This window comes from Pocillopora damicornis, chromosome 9 (assembly GCF_964200805.1).
Source record: "Pocillopora damicornis chromosome 9, jaPocDami1.2, whole genome shotgun sequence".
Classification (NCBI taxonomy): Eukaryota; Metazoa; Cnidaria; class Anthozoa; order Scleractinia; family Pocilloporidae; genus Pocillopora; species Pocillopora damicornis.
The window spans coordinates 19413215-19433169 of NC_142678.1; the positions used below are offsets into that span (position 1 = coordinate 19413215).

Here is a 19955-nt window from a genome sequence, read left to right on the forward strand (position 1 = left end):
TGTTTCTTGAATCGGAAAACATGAAACAGTTCGTGATTCCTTGACCTTCGAGACCATTTACTCAGGGTTTAGATTCGTAGACAATACGTACTTCTTTCTTAAATCTATGGAATTGCCTCTTAATGCAACGTGTGTGGTCTGTTCTCAATGCCGTTTTGATGCACACTCAGAAGAATAACATTTGTTATGTTTCAGCTAAGTACGAAAACGTTATGGTTACATGGACGAAAGGTAATTAAAAAATGTAATTATGTCGTAGTTTCACATCGTTTGCGATCAAACAGTTCCGTGAAAATTTATTTCAAAACTATTCGTGCTATTTCAAATTGTTTTTTTGGGCAGCATATAGCGTCGGTTTGAAAAACTTTCATAATTAAATCAGCCAGTCTTCTAAGAGATCGCATATTTTTGCATTTCGCCGAATATCTTAATCCGGCGGCTTTAGGTTTAAGACGTCTAGGAACGAGAGGTTGGATAAATACTAGAAAGACGACAATGAACAGACTTCTCTCCAAACGGAAACTACAGTGACGAACAAGAACAAATACCTCACGAGGTCAGCAAGAAGGAGATTTCGAAATTATTATAGACGTACCTGAAGAAACACAGGAAATAACACAGCGAAACGTAATTGTTTCAATCCTCGGACATGATTCATGATGTTAACAGATATCTTATCACGTACTGCACACAGAAAGAGGGAATTTACACACGAATAGATTCGCTCCGTTTGATGACACTGCTTCGATCACTTAGCCTTTTCAGCTCTTGCGTAAATCTCCGTAGTTTATGAATGAACCTCATCTCGTGAGAGATCGTGGCTAAAAAAACTGAAAAATTCACGTCGAAAGCAGCAGTTGAACCAGAGTAGTATGTAGCGAAAAAGAAGAACGAGGAAAGGGTAACTGACATGCTTATAAACATTGAGAAGTAGTAGAGGGGACCATCTGGAAATTAGGGCTGAGAATAGAAAAGTCACACAAGTGTCAATGGAGATCGTTTCCTTTTCTTTCTTATGCCTCAAAGAACAATGAACCGAGCAGTAAAATGGAACTGGAAGAGGAAGTAGGGTGATATGCTAATTCTCCCTCACCTCTGAAGATTTTTTAATTTTCTTTTTCTTTGGGGGAGGGGGGGGGGCGTAGTCGAGAAAGGGCCGTGGACTGTCAGTGGAAAGTGCGTGGGGATTTAAATGGAAGGTAAAAAAAGAAAGGAAGTGTACGGTACTCTCATATCCCGCCATCCCCTGCACGCCTTGGATTTCTGTTTCCCGGATGTTCCCGAGCGTTCTAGCCTTCTAAAAGCGGTAGACTACTTGGCTAAGAAGTGAAAGGCCATGGAATATTGCTGGCCTCTTAACTAAAACCCAGGTGAACCGTTTGTGAAGAAAGAGAAGACCAGGATGAAATATATCGCGCCTTCTGATAAGTATTACAAGTGCTACCTTAAATACGTTTATAAATACGAGAAGGCAAATTTGCGAGCAAGTCAAACTCTAAGATTAAGAACATTCTAAAAATTATCCCTGTAGTGAGGAATATTTGAAATCAGGGGAGAAGCAGATAGCATTCGAACTGTTCTCAGAAGAAGACTTCGCCAGTAATAATAACACAGGCAAACAACAATCATTCTGTTCATTGATAAAACTTTATTGCACATTTATGTACACATTGATGAGGTTACATAAAATATGATTACGATAGGATTTCATTTTCTATTGGAAGAACATATGACTGCTCATAAAATTCGTGTAGTCTGTTTAGATAATGATGTCACTATTGAGTGCTTCAGGCACGAAACGTTGGGCTGAGGTCGGCGAAAAACGTGTGACGCATAGCGTCTTCCGCTGATATTCTGTGAGCTGGATTAAGAACCAAGAGTTTCTAAGACAAAAAGAAAGGGCTACGTTAGTGGAACTAAAAACAACAGCAATACTTTAAAGGCCAGTTATTTGCTTATGACAAAAAGTACATCTGTTAACAATAATAAGTTAATAACTTGAAAACACATTCTGAAAATTTCTGATGCACAGGATGCCATTACGGACGTGGGAATCTTAAATGTCGAAGATAGAAAAAAGTTACAAACGCGTGAAATTTATCTCTCATCGTAAATGCTAGTAGTCAATTTAAGGGAAGAGAAGACAAAGGAACTTAAACAAATGCTTTACATCGATAATTTGAGCGTTGATGTGGAAAGTTGGCATGTTGATAAGAAAATCAACAAGCATTCCAAATTCCTTTTAACAATGTTACCCCTACGAAAAACGTTGATTAAATGAATAAAACATGATTTCTTTTCAAAGAAGGGATCCTTAACAAGCCGGACATAAAGCGTTACTTTATGTACGTCTATGGAAGAAGTTGACGCTTACGACCCTGATAATAATCCTGGCAGTTAGGACACGCTTGTTGACCCTAATATGTGGCAGAGATCAGCAATAAACCGAAAAAGCGGCCTTTCCTCTCTTGAAATCACCTTTCGAGAATCAAGGAATAAAGACTAATTTCTTCAACGGTCCTCTTTAGTTTTCTAATATTCATTAGAATATCAGAAGCTGAAATTTATCTCATAAAAGAACTTAGGATGCTGAACGATTTCACTTATCATCAAGAAGTCATCTCAACGATAACCCTATATTGCATGCGATAATTTAAAAAATCCATATAGAGAACGCAAGTTTGATCATGTCATGTTTACTCTCATATAAAAATGGACGAAAATATCGGGTCAAAGACAAAAACAAGTGCAAAACACTTTAAGCGACGTGGCAGTTGTTCTCAACCTGCCTCGCAGCTTCAAGATGGCGGCCAGTAGGGTTAAACAAAGGGGGTCTTAGGTCTGCTTTTAAAATTTTGGACTGGCTTAGCATTCGAAACTGCGTGGTTTATTATCTAAAATAAATAAGCTTTTACTAAAAGGGGCGAGAACAATTTCCGCCGCTTTTCTTTATCTACATAACAAAGGTGGAACATTTAAACTTTGGGAGTAAAATCTGTGCAAAATAATGATAGTAATAAGAGTAAAATGTGCTAGTTAATTTTTTTAAAACGGTGCCTCGCCATTTGTTAGTGTGAGAAAACTCATAATGGTTGGCTTCGAAGAGATGATTTAGACTGAACGATAACGATCATAGGGACATCAAGGTAGACGACGCCTTCGGATTCAGTTGTATTGCAGATCTCATATCGATTTAGATCTGATAAAAATGTCGTTATCCTTTCCTTGGTTATCTCCAACTGTTCTTTTAGAGAAAGCGACAAATTTCTAACTTAAAGCGAAAAGTTTCCCGTCACTTTTCAATGTCCTCATAGCACGAGGAGTTTGGTGGATTCACCTCGTTGATTTACAAAAAGAACGGTGAAGTATGAACCCAAACTGTTTTGACACGCAAACAAAAACTTGCTCTGCTGTCTTCAGTAGGTTTTGCGGTAAGGGTATTGAAGATATCGTCTAGTGAATGTTGAAGGGCTATCTAAGTTACGGATCCATGTGGGTAAATCAAAAACCTTTTGCAATCCCATCCTTTAGTTACAATCATGTAGTGTTCAATTCATACCTGCAACAAATCTCTTCCCGCAGCGGACAGTTTGGGTACAACCACAGCAAACGAAACGGCCCCGGCGCCTTGAAGATGCGAAAAGTCCTAGGAAGTAAAAAAAAAAAAAAAAAAGAAACGGGACCGATAATGTCCGTCGTTAACTCCGTCACAATCCCACGACAATGTTTCCTTACTGTTTTCATAGCTATCGTCAGGCGATTGCTATGGGACAGCGTCCTGTCCAGAAGGACTTCATGGATTTAAATCTTATCGTGTAAAAATGCAGTTTAATCTACCTTGCAACTCGCGCTTCAAGTTACGAATTTTGCCCTCCTCGTCACCAATGGAAATAAAAAACTTAGAAAAGTAACAAAAAACTCCCCTATTGTTAATCACTTAGATTCTATATTTTTAAGTTGTATTCTTCAAAAGGTCCACAGTTACGCTTCGTCAAATGCACTTTTCGGACAGACATACCCTATTTAATCACTAGGTCAACCCTGATCTTTGAAGCTTTCCTGGTTTATGAGGACTTCATAGCTTAAAAATTTATTTTCTCACCTTACCGCGAATTTGAAAGAATATTTACAAGCGCTTGCTGGTCTTTGCCATGAAAAAGCGGTGTCGGTTATAAGCCAAACTGAAGGAAATGGCTAGTAAACTTTTCACCACACGCACAAATCTCAAAGAATTTCATCATTAGTTAGGTTAGCGGACCAAAATCTACTTTAGTATTCTCGCAATGTTGCGTAGGAGTAAATCTAATTTTCTATCAGATGTCAGAGGTTCTCAGCGCCAAAAGTTCAGGTGTTAAGTGCATAACTAAGCATTACTGAAAAGTAACCAAGTGCGTGATCAATAAACGATATATGTCTTGAATTCCATGTGTCTTATTTTTCGCCTGATCATTTGTTTTGCTTATTTGTGACAAGTTAAGAGAATATCAAGCGTGCTATAGATTAAGTCTTTAAGTGGCGACTAAGTCCCTGACTTTCTAGAACAGTCTGCACAAAGTGCTCTCGAGCAATGCATGACTTCGCCCAAAGAGGGTAATTGAAAGGTTGCGAAATTTCTTCAATTTTCAAGTGACCTTTTGGGAAGTGACGCACGATTCCTATTCTTTTGCCTCTTTCCCTTCTTATTTCCTTGAACGTTAGCCTTCAATTTCTGTTTAGCTTGGTGTCACATTACAACAAGCTTTAGTGTTCATAGATAATGCAGTTTCTCACGTAGAAAATTGAAAACCTTTCATCTATGAAGAACCGATTACAAATGCGTCCAAAATGAACAATGATACGCAAGCAGGCCCTTTCGACGTGTGAGGAAAGCCTTCCTAAAGCTGATTGCACATGAATTGGTCAGTTCCTTACGTAAGGCAGAAAACTGAAACCTTTTCATTCATGGAGGCCTCCTTACAATTGAAGATCAAGATGGCAACGATAAGTAAGCAAGCCCTTTCGATGTACAAGGAAAGCTTAAGCTCGCTAAACTTTTGACACATTCTGTGTGTATCATTTTAGTTCAACCCCGATTACAATTTACTTTCAACTGACAGTGATCGATTGTTTCCCCTCGAGCGTAATAGTATAAGCTGGACGAGAGACTAGATAGAGGTCTCGGATCTTTGCCAGCTTTCGCCAGAAATTTTCCAGTAGGTAGACAACAACTCGAGAGGGAAGACACTCCATATCTACGTCCAACTCACTTATCGCTTATATCTGTATAAAGCTTATTTCATATTTACCCACAAAAGATGTTCATGCAATTTCAATTCTAGGAAGAGTATTTATAAAGATAAAAAAGCGATTTATTTGATAATGCACGAAGTAAAACACACATGAGGTATCAGCCCGTTTATTATGAAAGAAGGGAAATGAAAGAACACTGGACAGTTACCTTGTAATCTGGAAGTTTGATCACATTGGGCCATGTTTCTTCAGAGGGTGGTCCTAGGATTCTTAAGTATAGTCAAGGAATTCACATCAGATTACTTATAAACCAACTACTATCGTAAAGAAACCGTCGAAGCAATTCCAGATTAATCTGGCTTAGTCAAGCTACAGTCCTTTCACATGAAAGCAACGTGTGACTATTTCAACTCTAGATCTCGTGAACGAATTGTGTCAATTTGTCAAAGATAAAGAGCATTTTAATTACTTAGAACAAAAAGCAAAATTTTTTTAAAGCTCTAGTTAGGGGCGCGATTAATTATGGGCCGTTTGCGCCGCGCTGCGTCCGATTCGGCATACTCAAAGCGGCTTTCGTAAAAGCAAACTGATGTTTTAATCAAGTTAGACCAGAGTTCCAGCAGCTCTTGGGATCAATGATATAAGCGTTTCCGCGGATCTAGTGCCAAATTCATCGCAGTTTCACACGCGTGTTCCTTATTTAATTTTCTAAAAAAAAAACACTACTGACGCTTTTTAAAGAAAGATTAATTCGCCGGTCGCTTTTGAAAATCTGAACGCTATTCTTAAGTAAGCCGCAGAAAGACCAACTCGATGATTCGGGCCAAACCCAAAACGAACAACAATGAATCTGTCTCAACTGTATGCATTAATTGACTTTAAAAGGAATAAACCACAGTTAGCTAATGGTGAAGAATAAATAACCTAAGGAAGCTTGGCCCAAAAAGTAACGTTGCAGGTAGATCCGCTATACATGAATAAAACACGAGAACAAACAAAGTCTGAAAGTATTTTTCCGTTTTATGATGACATAATACGCTTTGCATGTGTGTGTTTCTAGACTTCTCTTTAATAAGTAGGGCATCTTCTTGTCCGGCTCAACATGTCGAAGAAACAACCTCTGTTGAGAGATCCAACATATCAAAGAAACATCCTCGAACAGCGCCAAAAAATTTGTGAAAAGCGGGACAAAGTTATCGACATGCCTCACAGTGAAGGCCTCAAGTCTCGCGTGGGAACATATTAGGAAATACCCAACAAGCTACCACCTGGTGGGGTGGGGGTGGGGGGAATTCGGCTAGGGACACGCCAGAAATGGTTTCTCAATTATGGCCCCATGTTCATCACAAATCTATGACTTTCTACTCTATTTAAACCAAATGATCTACATTTAAGAGGCCTCAATCAAATTAAGCATAGACGATGCAAGACAAGAACAGTGCTAAACTACATGTTATCGCCTAACTTGTGTTGCATGTTTGTCTAAGACAGGAAACTGTTTCCTGTATCTAAGAACATGACACAATTTATCGCATGTAAACATTGCGGTTACAGTTTGCCCCCACTTGCTTAAAAGTTGTGCCAATTAAGTGGGAACAATGCCAAAGTCAACGGAAGGTCAACAAAAGAATACCTCGCTTTGTGTGTAACTCTAATAAATTCTCTGACGTATGTACATTTCCTGTTTAAGACATTAATTCGCGAATGTAAAAGTGCCCTGATACTAATCAGTTACATGCAGGAAGGTCTTAAAAACCATGCCAAGTATGTTTTCACGTTTTTAAGAAGTCCAAATAGGGCCTAAACTCACCACACCCTGATCTAGGATACATGGCTAAACAATCATGAGGTATAATGGAAAAACGTGTTGAAAAATTTTAATGAAAATTCAACAAGAAATTAATTTCTTGGGAGAACCTCATTCGACCTCAAGGGCACCGTACACTTGAAAGACACCGTGCTTTTTTCAACCACAAACGCGCGGAATTGGTTTTTGGTGAAACATGAAAATGACCCAAGGTTAATTGCATTTCATTTTGTTCATTTTCGTCAACAAGGAACTAATAATTATGCAATCCAAGCACGTTATCTAAAATATGAAACCGTTAACATGCAAAAAACGAAGTTTTAAATTAAAACGATTTTTAAGTAAAAGTCTAAATACTACGGAATTGTACCTCTTTATTTCATTACCAACGCGTATTCTTCGAAGACGCGTGAAGTGGTAGATTCAAAGTTTCTTAGAAATAACAAACGGTGAACAGGTACCACGAAAACGGGCACAAGTGACATTTTGATCATTTTCTTTGTCTAACCTTTCTTATTGTTTTGCGTTCGATACAAAAGAGCATTCAAAAAAATTAAGAAAGATTACATAAAAAATAATCTTTAAAAAGAGGATCTGTATCTTGCAACACAAACTGAGAAAATTGTTTTAGAAAAATGTATGCAAGTACCAAGAAGAGTATCTCTACGAAACAATCCAACAACAACGGCCAAACGGCCAAATTTTCACAGAATCATAACCAGAAAAAGGTGGCAGAAACAAAACAACGCACTTTCACGTCGTTCTGCTCAATTGATCCTTTTTTGGTAAAATTATCGGTGCGGTCGCTCAACCAAAAACCACTTTTCGTCGTCTGCAGCCAAATATTTATTTCTGTCACAGTTGCTCTGAGTTCTAGGAAAGCCAATTAAACTTAATCCTAGATCACATTCTCCCAAAGATTTCAATCGTTCTTCCTTAGACACGTTCACACCACATGTTTACTTGTAAGGATGATGTCCAACATAACTTTTTCGAGAGCATCAGCCTGTCACTAATGAAATCTGCGTATGCGTGCACAAAGCGTTACACGCCAGACTTAAAGGGTCTCTTGTTTTCTTTGTATAAATCGCTTTGCAGAGGAATCATACCAGTTCCTCTCCAAGGTATACAAGAGATTAACGACTTAGAATATTACAATGTGTACTTTGAGAACCCAGATAGGAATACAAACTTCAAAACAAAACAAAACAAAACAATACAAAAATAAAAATCAGAAATTAAACAAGAAAAAATAATCGTTTATCTGTGGAAGAAGTACATTAGTGAATGCTAATCCGGGATAAGACTGACAGCAACCAGCCTGTCTGGTCATGCTGTGCCTCTTTTACAAGATGTTTTCCGAAAGATTACGTGCCTCCCAAATAACAGGAAAGGAAAAGTTAACCCTTTTAGCTTGGCTGCCTTATGGCGATTACGACCGCACTCAAGGGCGCGTTCGGTTTTTCTAGTTTGAAATTTGGTTTTCTGGTAACCACAGCTTGGTTGATGGAAAAAATTTTTCAACAGAATATACTCAAAGTACGTGTAAGCATCAGCTAATAGCTCTGAATAGCTTTTTGTTTACAGCACGAGCCAACATTGTTTGATCGAGGGTTCTTAACTACAGAGGGGATAAACGTGATCTCATATTGACAACACTCTAAGAGGAAAGCTTTCTTAAGAGTTTACACTTATCAACTTAGAGGACCACAAAGGTGACACCGACGAGTATCGAACAAAGATGAGAATGTAATGATAGATGAGTTTGTCATGTATCGTTGTTCATGGTGATAAATAAAGACAGCTTCGCGGCGGCTTTTCAGAAGAGCTCAAGTAACGACTGCTCTTGCACAGGCAGCCCAAGCTCAGCCAATCATCAGATAGCAATAGCAATATTGGGGGCACCTACCCGCCAGAAGTATATAGTAACAATTACCAGGGAGAATTACGTTTTTAACAGAATTTCTTAGCTAGATGTTTTAAATCAAAACGTATAAGCTTTAATCTCCAAATTTTTTTTTCGCTCTCTTTGCCTTGTTTGTTTCTTGTTTTACTATTTTCCTTCAAGAACAAAAAATCAAAACAAAAAACAAACAAAGAAACAGACCAACAAACAAAAAACCGCGAAACCCTCTCGTAAATTTCCTATTCACTTACGACAGAATGGCAAGCGCTAAAATGTAACGATTATCAGAGGCCACACTTTCCACGGAAGAAGAAACTAGTTCAACATAGAACTCAAAAGTGGTCGAATTCGTAGGAGAAAACTGACAAAAAAAAGGTAAGGTAGGCTTTCTTAACATTCGCTCAAATTCTACTTGGGAACCTTAAACAACCATTTTTAATATGGATGTAAATACTTGGTATATATTGCGCATTTCGCGCAACAAAACACAGACGTTGATGTTTTGAGCTTGGACTACCTGTGGTTGTCCTTCGTTTTCGCTCTTTGGCAGAGCGACCCTGAGTCTATCTGATCAGAAGTTCATGGATTCGACTTCTGCAATCGCAATGTTTCCACAGTATTTCTACTGTGTCACTGATAGACACAAAAAAATCGACGTCTTGTCGTATCTTTCGTTTCAAAACTCAACGAGACGCGGAATGAAATCAAAATGAATATTTGAGGCTTATCCGAGCGAACGTAAGGTAAGTTTTCATGGTAGAAACAGCCAAGTGGAGAATTTTGATAGGATATCGCGAATCACCTGCACTGCACGCGAGGTTTAGGATGAGAGAAGCCAAACGGATGAGCTGATTGGACCATGCAAATCATGTGCATAGTACTGAGGAAATGTCAAGTGCCGCCATGCAATACCTCACGTGCGAGGCCCTCAGCCACTGTGTTCTCCCGACTGAAACACTATGCTCATCTACGACTTCAACCTGAGACAGTCACCCGAAGCCAGAGGAAAGCTCCTTAACACAAATACGGATTAATTGTTTTTTTTATTTTTGTTTTTTTAACATTTTTTCAAGGTAGTCTCCTTGGGTCGAAAACCTTAAGTACTCTTAGGTTCCTCGTTCAAGAAAAGACAGTACGATTAAGATAGGTAGTCTAGAAAATATGGTGCCGGCTGTAAATGTTAAGTCTAAAATCCATTAAAAAGGCTCCAGCAAGGTAGAGAAACGAGAGGGTCGCTCAGTAACAAGAGTATTCGTTTCGGCTATACGCAATTCAGTATACTGGCCAACATTGTTTTCTTCCAACGTTTTGAAGACGTAGACGAGGCTAAACGTTATCCAATATGGGAAGCACTCAAAGAGATCAACGTCTTATAAAAAATTTCAAGGTGAATGCTTCACAAACCACAAAAGCGACATCAATGATAACTTTGTTTATAGAAAAATGTTCTTTCCTGCCAAACAAACACGATACGGCTTTTGTAAACAAGTCGAAGAATCAAGTGGGCCTATCGCTAACAAGATTTTAAGTAAACTATCCGAGAATCGACTTGTAATGAGGAGGTTCATCACAACACTTGCATATTCACACTTTCTGAAACGTATGGAAATATCCTTCATCAAAATGGCCAAAAAACCTAACAAAAACCTCTGAATTTCCAAATTTTGCCCTAATTTCTTCTAGAGACATTTTGTAAAACGTAATTCCGGTTTTTAGAACGTCGCTTGTCTACAAAAATAGAGAAAGAAAGAGAATGATTTTAAAAACATCGCAAAATTCATCATCCCAGGTATATGGCGTCTTCTGCGGTCACCAGAATAATAACGAACAGAGTGAATCTCGAACGTATCATTGGAAGTCACCAAGACCTGCATTTCCAACGTGTCACTTATGGGAACATAACTTGTCGCAAACCCAAACTAATCTCAACAACCAATGAGGACAAAAGAAAAGGAGCCAATCAGAACTCAAGCTGAAAACAATCAAGTTGCCTGAAGCGCGGGAAAACGCGAATGACCGATTCGCAATTGGTTTAAGTGTTAAATTTGATTGGTTTAGAAAGTGGGGCGAATATTCTACACCATCACACAGCGAAGCAGAGCAAACCCTAAGAAATCCCGCAATAATTTCGATACTCGATTAAAAGTGGCTCTAGACTAATACCCCGTTCACACCAAAGCTTAAACATGTTAAAAATTTGTTTTGATAAACAGATTTAATAAGACTGGCCGTTCACACTGCGGGCGCGTTTAACAAAACACGTCTAAAACCGTGTTTAACAAAACTACCTCGCGAGGTAGTGTAACAATCGTGTCCAATAAAACACATTCAAAATGGCGGCAGAAACCAAAACGCGCGGAAGAGTTTGGGAGCACAAAGAAACCATCCTGTTCCTTGAAAAGTGAGGAGACGAGAATATCCAGCTACAGCTAAAATCATGCACAAGAAAAAAGCCTACATGGCTAGAAATTGCGGCATATCTTCGAGCTGCAGGCTATGAAGACAGAGACGACAGCAGCTGCCAGACACGAATTCACACTCTGATAAGCGCCTATTTCTAAGTTCTCTACCCAACCATCATCGCTCCAGCCTTGGCAGGTCTCCTCCCAAAAGGATTGATACCTGCTTTTACTCCAAACTCGAGGTAAACTTGGGGCGCATCGAAATAGTTGCTGCGTCAACAACAATAAAAATACAGATGACACAAGACATCTGCGGCGGAGGTATCGGTAGAGTCGTCTCCTGGCAAGCTTCCGCGATTTTCCGCGATTTTTCGGCTTTCTTCTCTCCATGTTTTCCAAAACAAAAGTACAATATTTCGCCCATCCGCTATTTTGTTTACATTTTACATGTTATTGCTGTATGGTGTTGTAACATTTTACGTCAATTACAATTACACGAACGCGAGGCTGAGCATGAACATGAGGCTGCATTGTTGTCAGCTCTTGTTGCTCGGTGTGAACGGGTTGATCAGTTAACCATGTTTAATTAAACATAGTTTCATTAAACTTTGTTCAATTAGACATGTTTTGATGGTGTGAACGTGGTATAAGAGAGATGGTAATGAAATACCCTACTCTCCCCCCCCTAAAAAAAAAGAAGAAAAAATAAAAAAGGAAAACAGTTCTCACAGTAACACTAAATCAAAGGATACTTAAAAATACGTCGCAGTTGATCATCGACATCGTTTCCAGGAAAGAGAGGTCTGCCCCCGTTGGCCATTTCTGTAGAGAAATGAGAATATAGCTTGAGACAAATTCACTATGTGACACTTTTGCTTAAAACGGTCTCAGTCACTGATAAGCGATCAGTCAGGTACGAACAAGACATGATAACGACAAGAGACTTCACACGACTCGATTGGGTGTTGTTGGACCAAAAACAAAGTTATCACAACAGCCAATCAGAGCGGGGAAAATGTCATTAAGAGCCAATGAGAAGTCAAAGAAAAAAAACCAAGCAAACTGTCTAAAGCGCGGGAAAACGCGAGTGACCAAGCTACGTTTGGTTTCAGTTTTAAGTTTGATTGGTTGAGAGGGCAGCGCGAGTTTTCTAGCCCAATCACACAGCGAAGTCAGGTAAACCATTGCAATCTCGGATTGCTTTCGACACACACTGTAAATTGCTCTGGGCCGTATTCTTGCAACAATTTCTCTTCAGCTGTTTTGGATAACTTCCGTTAACGTAGATCTCTGGAGTAGCTTGTGATAACCAACAGGGTATCGGAATGTTATACACGCTGACATCGCATGCAGTGTTACTCGTTCTCGATGAAGATTATTCACAAAAGAAATTGAAAGTGAGAGCCGTGTGTAACATCATTGACGAAAGAAGTCTAAAAATAACTTTTAACACTAATAATTTTAGTTTGGAATAAGAAAGATCAAATCTAGCAGCTTCATGGTCTCCTTAGCATACAATGACGAACATTTTCCCCTAGTTTTAAATTTATCAAACTCGTTTGATTTTTCTTTGTCTCGTATCTGTTACTAACCATAATCAAAAACAAAGGAAAACTAGAACTAGAGTGAAAATAACCATAACAACAATAACGTTTTCAAGGGTTAAAATAATATTTCTTTTAAACTCTTCAACTCCCACGAGTGACTAAGAAAGATTTCTTCCTCACAGTATCAATACAATACCAAGCAGACAGCTGGTGACAAGAATAAAGAAAAATGTTGATTGAGGGATTATTGGTTGATCCAATACCAAATTCTCTGTACTAACATCTTGGAAATTGTACAGCAGACAATGACGAGAATTACTAATGAGATCTTGGAGTGAAAGGGTTAACTGTTTGATTGCAAGAAAACATTGTAATATAAAACATTCATACATTTTAACAGGACATGTATCACCTAGAGAAGCAACACAACTCAAATCTGACCTGCAAAAATACAGCCAGCAGACCACATGTCTATGGATGTGGAGTAGAGCTTTGCCCCCATAAGGACATCTGGAGGACGGTACCATAATGTTACCACCTGACCACAAAGAAATACAGAGACACTGCATGAGTGGACTGAGGATTATCCACAGCAATGAAATTCACATAAAATTACCTCGGCTGAGTAACAACGGACAGGAATGCCAAAAGCTCTGGCAAGACCAAAGTCTGCAAGCTTGAGTTCACCATCCTATGGGCAAAAAAAGTCGCAAGATCAGTATCAACCTCACAGACATCATAGGCAGCCAGGCAGACACACTTACAAACTTGGTGTCACATTCAGTGGAAACGTAATATAGCCATTATGTAATGAAGGCTTGGAAGACACTTCATATCAGCTTTACTGGCTTAAACCTTTCACTCCCATGAGTGACCAAGACAGAATTTCTCCTTACAATATCAATACAATAGCTAGCAGGCAAGTGATGAGAATAGACAAAAATTATCAATTATGGGAATAAACATTTGATCAATACCAAATTCTCTTAACTTATATCATAAAACTAGTATGGTAAATAGTAAGGAGAATTATGAAATATTCCAGCAGGTGTTGGTTCCATGCAAATTAAGGTTCTACTCATAGTTTCCATTTACATTGAGTCCTAAAGGGCATGGACATTTTTCTCCACATGCTGCTTGAAGATGTAAAATGTGTGTCTTGATAAAGTTAGTGTTATTTCTCAATTTTTTTATTCAGTTGTTCACAATTCCTTTCCCCTGCACCTTAGCCTCTTTGGCATTTCTCTGTCTCACCAAACTCCCTGAGCTGAAGGCAAAAATTGCTGGTTGAAAGAAAAAGGTCACAAATAACACATGAAGCTCCTTTCACCTGAGCTGGTTTCATTTAACAGAATGATTGAGAAAAAAAGGATAAAATTATATTTTACAATGCTATGTTGGGTCATACCTTATTAATGAGGAGGTTTTGAGGCTTCAGATCCCTGTGGAGTACATTGCAACTGTGACAGAAGGCTAGGCCCTTTAAAAGCTGATACATGAATGACTGGGAAAATATTAAAAAAATAAATAAATAAGTAAAATTGTTCCCACTCACTTCATTTCTTGTCCTTTATACCCTTGATGCAAAGCATTGCTGTTTAATTTTCAGCATGTTTTCAAGAAAAAATATGCTAATCATACTTCATTTGCTTTTTTTCCGGTATTTACAAACAAGTTCTGATAGATTATGCTGGGTTGACAAGGCACAGTTGCTCTGCATAATTATCTTGGTTATTTTGCAACCATGATATGGAAAAAAAAAATTTGTCAGGATTCTAACAGAATTAGATAAAACAAAAAGATGAAATTAGACAAAGTGGATTTAAAAGAACATGTACATCATCAGCTAACTACTGAGTAAAGTTACACAAATGTGTAATTGAAGTGTGGGATCAACAAATGGTATCTTTACTGAGTTCTTTCTGGTAAAACTGATTCACAGTCTATATATGTACTGGCCCTAGGTGTACTTGGAAAATGCTCAAAACACTTTGATAAGGAAAAAGCTTCAAACTTTTAAATTCCATCTTTTATCCTCAGATCAAGGAAGATTCATAGAATAACATTATTTCAATATACACCTTGACAACAGCTGTGTCAACATCGCCCTGACAGCTGTCAAAGTATTTTTTGAGATCCTGAAAGAAATATTGTCATTTTGACAGTACAGTCTTCATCATCACAGAGGCAAAGCAACTACATACAACGAAACAAGAACATAATTATATCACAAATTAAATTAAGGGCAGCGATAGGATTACATGTGATTTGATTTGATCAATTGATAATGAGAGTCTTCAGTGTCCAAAAATAGTCATGAATGGTTTTCTTTCAAAAGGTGTTTCAAGGGGTAAACATGACTTGACTTTTGGTTTGACATTGCTGTTATTTAGCCCAAAGACTAAAAAAACATGGGTCTGACGCTTACTAGCAAACTGCATTAAGGATGACAAATGCCTGACATCATGAAGATCATAAAATTAATAAACAATAGCCTCTATTTGTTGCAAACATATGCATGGATATTTGTCCACTGACTTTACCTGTTCCACAGTTTTCCAAAGGCAAAGCTCAAGGAAAACTGTGAGCTTTGAGGAACAGATAATATCCAAGGACAAATTTGCATGCATGTTTTTTTCCCTATTGTGTTCATAATCCTTAAAATATTTTTCAATGAGCATGAAAAATGTTTATGAACAGCTTACTGCTTGCTGCATAGGAAGTTTTCGCTTGAGTGTTTTCTGGTGTGAGTTTATAACCAAACAAATATTTCATTTCTTCTGTAACAAGCAAAAAATTCTCTCCAGTCATGAATTAAATTTCAAACATCAAATACTTATTGTCAGTAGTGGATGTAAGGTTTGGAAATGGGGTAAGTTTAGACCAATAATACATAGGCAAAAACAAAACGTATTTGATCAATCATAATCTAAAACACATAAAGTTATGTAAACTTCAAGTAAGATTGATAAATTCATTCTTACCTGATCACAGTACTCAAATACCAATGTCAGCCTTCGTTCACTATGCATTACATCATGTAGCCTAACAAGGATAGGATAAACATGTCAAGTTTTCTATAACCCTTTACACGCTAATGTCAGTATGCATATTCTCTAAACTGCTCTTTATACATTTCCTATGGTGCTGTCAGGGAGAATTTGTTTCCCAATCAAAAGCTTCTTTCCTTGGTGACCATTTCCTTTATTCTCATGACCTTAAATATGTGATTTGGGGATGATATTGTAGGGAGAATTTTGATGCTAATCACTCTTAGGGTGTAAAGGGATAATGAACAATCACTAAAACTAAAAATTAAAAGCTATCAGAATATTTTCTCTTTTCACAACTTCATGATACCTTTTCCAGAAGAAAGGTGATGACAAGAAACTAGAAGGACTGGTTTAATTTACCACCAAATCCTCATAGCTAAAATTATATTAAAATAATGTATGGCAGACAGGATGTGAATTGATTTTGAGATCTTAAGACTGAAAATACAGTATGAATTTTTAAATATTGGCATGTGTGCAACCATTAAGACGTGAATCATTGCTGGGTCTCAAACTTATTTCTTTACAGTGAGATCAAATTTACCTGATTTTGCATCTTCTATTGAAACAATATCCAAATTAACATTTATCTAAGAGATTTCGCAGGGAGATTCACTCTGAACCTCTGATTTAGGCACATAACTCATAGAAGTTGCCATACATCTAGATATAAGACTTGGTCTTAGAGATTTCACATACCAGAAGTTGTGGTTTCAACAGTAATTTAAGGCAAACAACTGATAGGAAAGTGCTACTTCTTTTTATTAGCTGTTAATCACATATCTTCAATATAGGCAAATATACAGTCTTACAATAATTTACTTACCTAACGATATTCTTGTGCTTCAATTCCTTCAGAATGCAAATTTCTCTCAGAGCTGAGCTGGGGATACCCTTGAATTGAAGAACACAGAAACAAAATTGTTCCAACAAATGGAAGTTATAAATGATTCTTGAACTTTGTTTTTTAAAAAGTGGACTCTTGGAACCATATGCTTCTTTGTAAAAATACAGCTGACATGTTTTACAATTAAAAATATATCTACATTTAAGTAATACAGTAAAAAGCCTTGAATATTTAGGGCATATGAAGGTTGCAATAAGATACTCAGAAGAAGAAAAAGTAAAACATTATGGATAATAATTGTCCTTGGATTTTCACAAGTGAAACAATTGTTAGAGTCAATTGTACTGTATACGGAATTGATCTTAGCTCACGGCATATGTTTATTTTCACATTCCATAAGAGAGCATTTATTATTCGCTGGCGCGGCTATTAGTCAAAAAATCAAATTATGACGATTTCGGAAAATACAAGATTTCACGGGAATAAACTTTTAGACAACAGTACGGCGCATAAACTACTGCAATTAGCAAGGTATTTGATATGATTATTCCGAACACTCATTTCATGAAATTGCTTTCGGTTTTCTTTCTAGGAAACAGTTTCCAGCCTAAAAAAAAGCATAAGCATTTCTTGATATGCTCATCTAACTAATAAATAATAAAATGGACACATTGGATTTCCCCGGGTGATCACTGTTGGAGCGAGGAAAGCACAAAATACAACCTTCAACATTCTAAATAATTTACCTCATCGTCTTCGTCAAGCCTTACTCGCTTCAGCGCCACTATCTCGTGCGTTTCTTTGTGTTTTGCTTTGAAAACGGTTCCATAAGTACCTGCAGAACGTTATGACAATGAATTGAATACATTTCCCGCGCAGTGAGATCGCAAAGGAAATTTTGTAAAACGGCACTCTAGATGAATTCATGCGCAAAAAGCAGTAAATGTCGAAGGTATACCTTCGCCGATCTTTTCCAGTTTGTCATATTTCTGCATAATCCGGTGTCGGCCTTTTAACTATCTACATTCAGAGATACGCTTTGGCTTTTTCTAGCGGAATTAGCTAAGCGGATCTAAATGAATTCACCGACTCTTTCTGACGATGACAACAAATCATCCTTTGGATCACCAGGCCTTTGTTGTTTTTTGTTGGAGATCTGAGACTAATGGGAAACCCCGCACAACAAAATAACGCGGTCTCAGCTAACGCCAAACAATCTGAATTTTCTCGGGGGAAGGGCTCTGGAGGGTAGTGTCTGGGCTATTTTGGACGAATGCTTACTGAAATTTTTCCAATTTTTGAAGGTTTAACCCCTCGGATGTGAAAAAATTATGGGCCCGACGTCGATGCGTAGGCCGGACCTTAGAAATTGAAGTTGAAAGCGAATCTTCTTACTTTTTTATGGTTGTCTAGGTACCGACACACGACCAAGGTACGTAAAAATGGTAGTTTATTTCTGAACAAGTAGTGGCCGGTAGTTGAGTTTTGTTATCGTAAAATACTTTTCAAAGTGTGGAAAATTAAAACTTTTCCCGATCATTTATTAAATATAGTAAGAATGAAATTATTAATACAGAAATGATGAACTTAGATCAGTTTCGCCCTCGAGTATTTGGACATGTAAGTGTATGTGGCTCAAAAGCTCTCTGAAGCGTTAAGTTAAAAATCACGTTTATTTAATGGCGTGGGAAAAATTCAAAAGCTAGTGGCATTTTCAGATATCGCCCTCTTAACAGTTAAGCGTGTACAGCATGCGTTGAGGTCTATTTGTAGTAGATAAATCACCCTCTAATGGGAGAAAAATATTCAATATCAGGAGTGTTTTTAAGAGTTCACGTTACTAATCTTCCGAGCGTGTACTCTCAAAACAAGCTTTGTATAAAACTAAATCTTCTTTACAGTTTACACTATGGCAACTTGCCAAAAGAGAAAAAAAAACTTCCGGTCATAATAACTCTAAGAATTTATCGCAGCCTTGTAGTTTTAAACCTGAATTGATGTACATGAATTATAGCAACAGTGACAGCATGTGAAAGCATAAATGTATTTTGCCACCGGCTATTGAATACTAAGTGCAAGGCAGTTAGTGATACAAGAGTTTTATTTACCCGAAAGCCGTATGAGACTCAAGTTATAACTTCATCGATTAAAGTGATCTTTTGAAAAACCACGGGGAACTCTTTTTTGGGCACCATGGGTTGTTTTGGAATTAATACAGGCGACTTGCTATTTAAAATTAATGGATTGAAAATAACTGTTATTCTCCATGGTTCATTTGTTTGGCTGTTATTTCATGCTAATCTCTTGTCTATGCATAACCTATTGATTTGCTAATTCTTTCTTTCTGGAAAATTTTATGTTGAATGTTGTGTGAAATCAGAATAAATCCTTTGATCAAAGAGGGTCTTTAAGGACTCTTTTGTTAATTTCAATGAAGTTTGGCCAAATTTTTGAAAAAAACTGCATGGTTCTACAAGGTCTCTTATTAACACTTATAAGCATCAAGTTGTTGGTCTGTAGGAGAGTGTGTTCAATCCAAAACAGCCTGGAGGCTTTTCAAGGTCCTTCTGAAAGAAATTTTTGCAATCTGTTATTTCACCATTTTTTCTTGCAATAATAATGTTTATGAGTCACATAGACAGTACTTACAAAATTGTTTCTATGATAAACAGAAATGAATGTTGGTCTGCTAAGAAGTGTGTTTTGACATGTTTGCTTCATGTTCTGGTAATGTTTCTTTAAATACAGAAGTTGACCTAGCTAAACCTAAAGAACCAACACATGGCCCTGCAATTTTTGTAATCATGATATTCTTTGAAAAGCAGTGATCTTTGTACTGGTCCCCTTTTATTTGAACATTCATAAACTCAATCTACAAGATAAATTGCCATTTAATCACCATCTTAGTTATTTATGTCTGTTAACATTCATTTACTAACTAATTAACTGAAATCGTCCTGTGTATAGTTTACTCCAACTCAGGGACTACTACAGCTGCTAGATCTTTCTAAAGAGCATCCTTATCTTATTGTAGCTATGTTTAGACACTCAGCATAGTTTGTTTTTGAAGAGCTAATCTTTGTATTGTGTCTAAAAATAAATGACTATCCCTTCTTCTTTGTTCTAAGATTGATCATGCAGCTGTGCAAATGTTTTTGCTTATG

At 37.5% G+C, this 19955-nt stretch overlaps 2 protein-coding genes and 1 long non-coding RNA gene across 9 annotated transcripts in view; 2 read left to right on the forward strand and 1 right to left on the reverse strand.

The window, feature by feature from the left end:
- Positions 1–27: 27 nt before the first annotated feature.
- Positions 28–993, forward strand: LOC149040515 (uncharacterized). Its single transcript, XR_016179924.1, has 2 exons — positions 28–231; positions 446–993. It is a non-coding gene; the product is annotated as an uncharacterized LOC149040515 (long non-coding RNA).
- A 635-nt stretch (positions 994–1628) lies between these two features.
- LOC113672325 (cyclin-dependent kinase 5) lies at positions 1629–17949 on the reverse strand. Its single transcript, XM_027188599.2, has 12 exons — positions 17750–17949; positions 17538–17626; positions 16771–16838; positions 15876–15936; positions 14973–15029; positions 14300–14395; positions 13508–13582; positions 13333–13429; positions 12097–12166; positions 5438–5498; positions 3560–3646; positions 1629–1883 (listed from the first exon to the last, which is right to left on the reverse strand). The coding sequence occupies exons 1-12, from the start codon at positions 17784–17786 to the stop codon at positions 1788–1790; spliced, it is 894 nt and encodes a 297-aa protein (XP_027044400.2). The 5' UTR covers positions 17787–17949; the 3' UTR covers positions 1629–1787.
- A 42-nt stretch (positions 17950–17991) lies between these two features.
- Positions 17992–19955, forward strand: part of LOC113672318 (unconventional myosin-Ia) — a 29933-nt gene continuing 27969 nt past the window's right edge. For all 7 annotated transcript variants that reach the window (XM_089183235.1, XM_089183237.1, XM_089183236.1 and 4 more), the window contains exon 1: positions 17992–18223. The gene's annotated coding sequence lies outside the window, so the exon portion shown is untranslated. The remainder of the gene's footprint in view (positions 18224–19955) is intronic.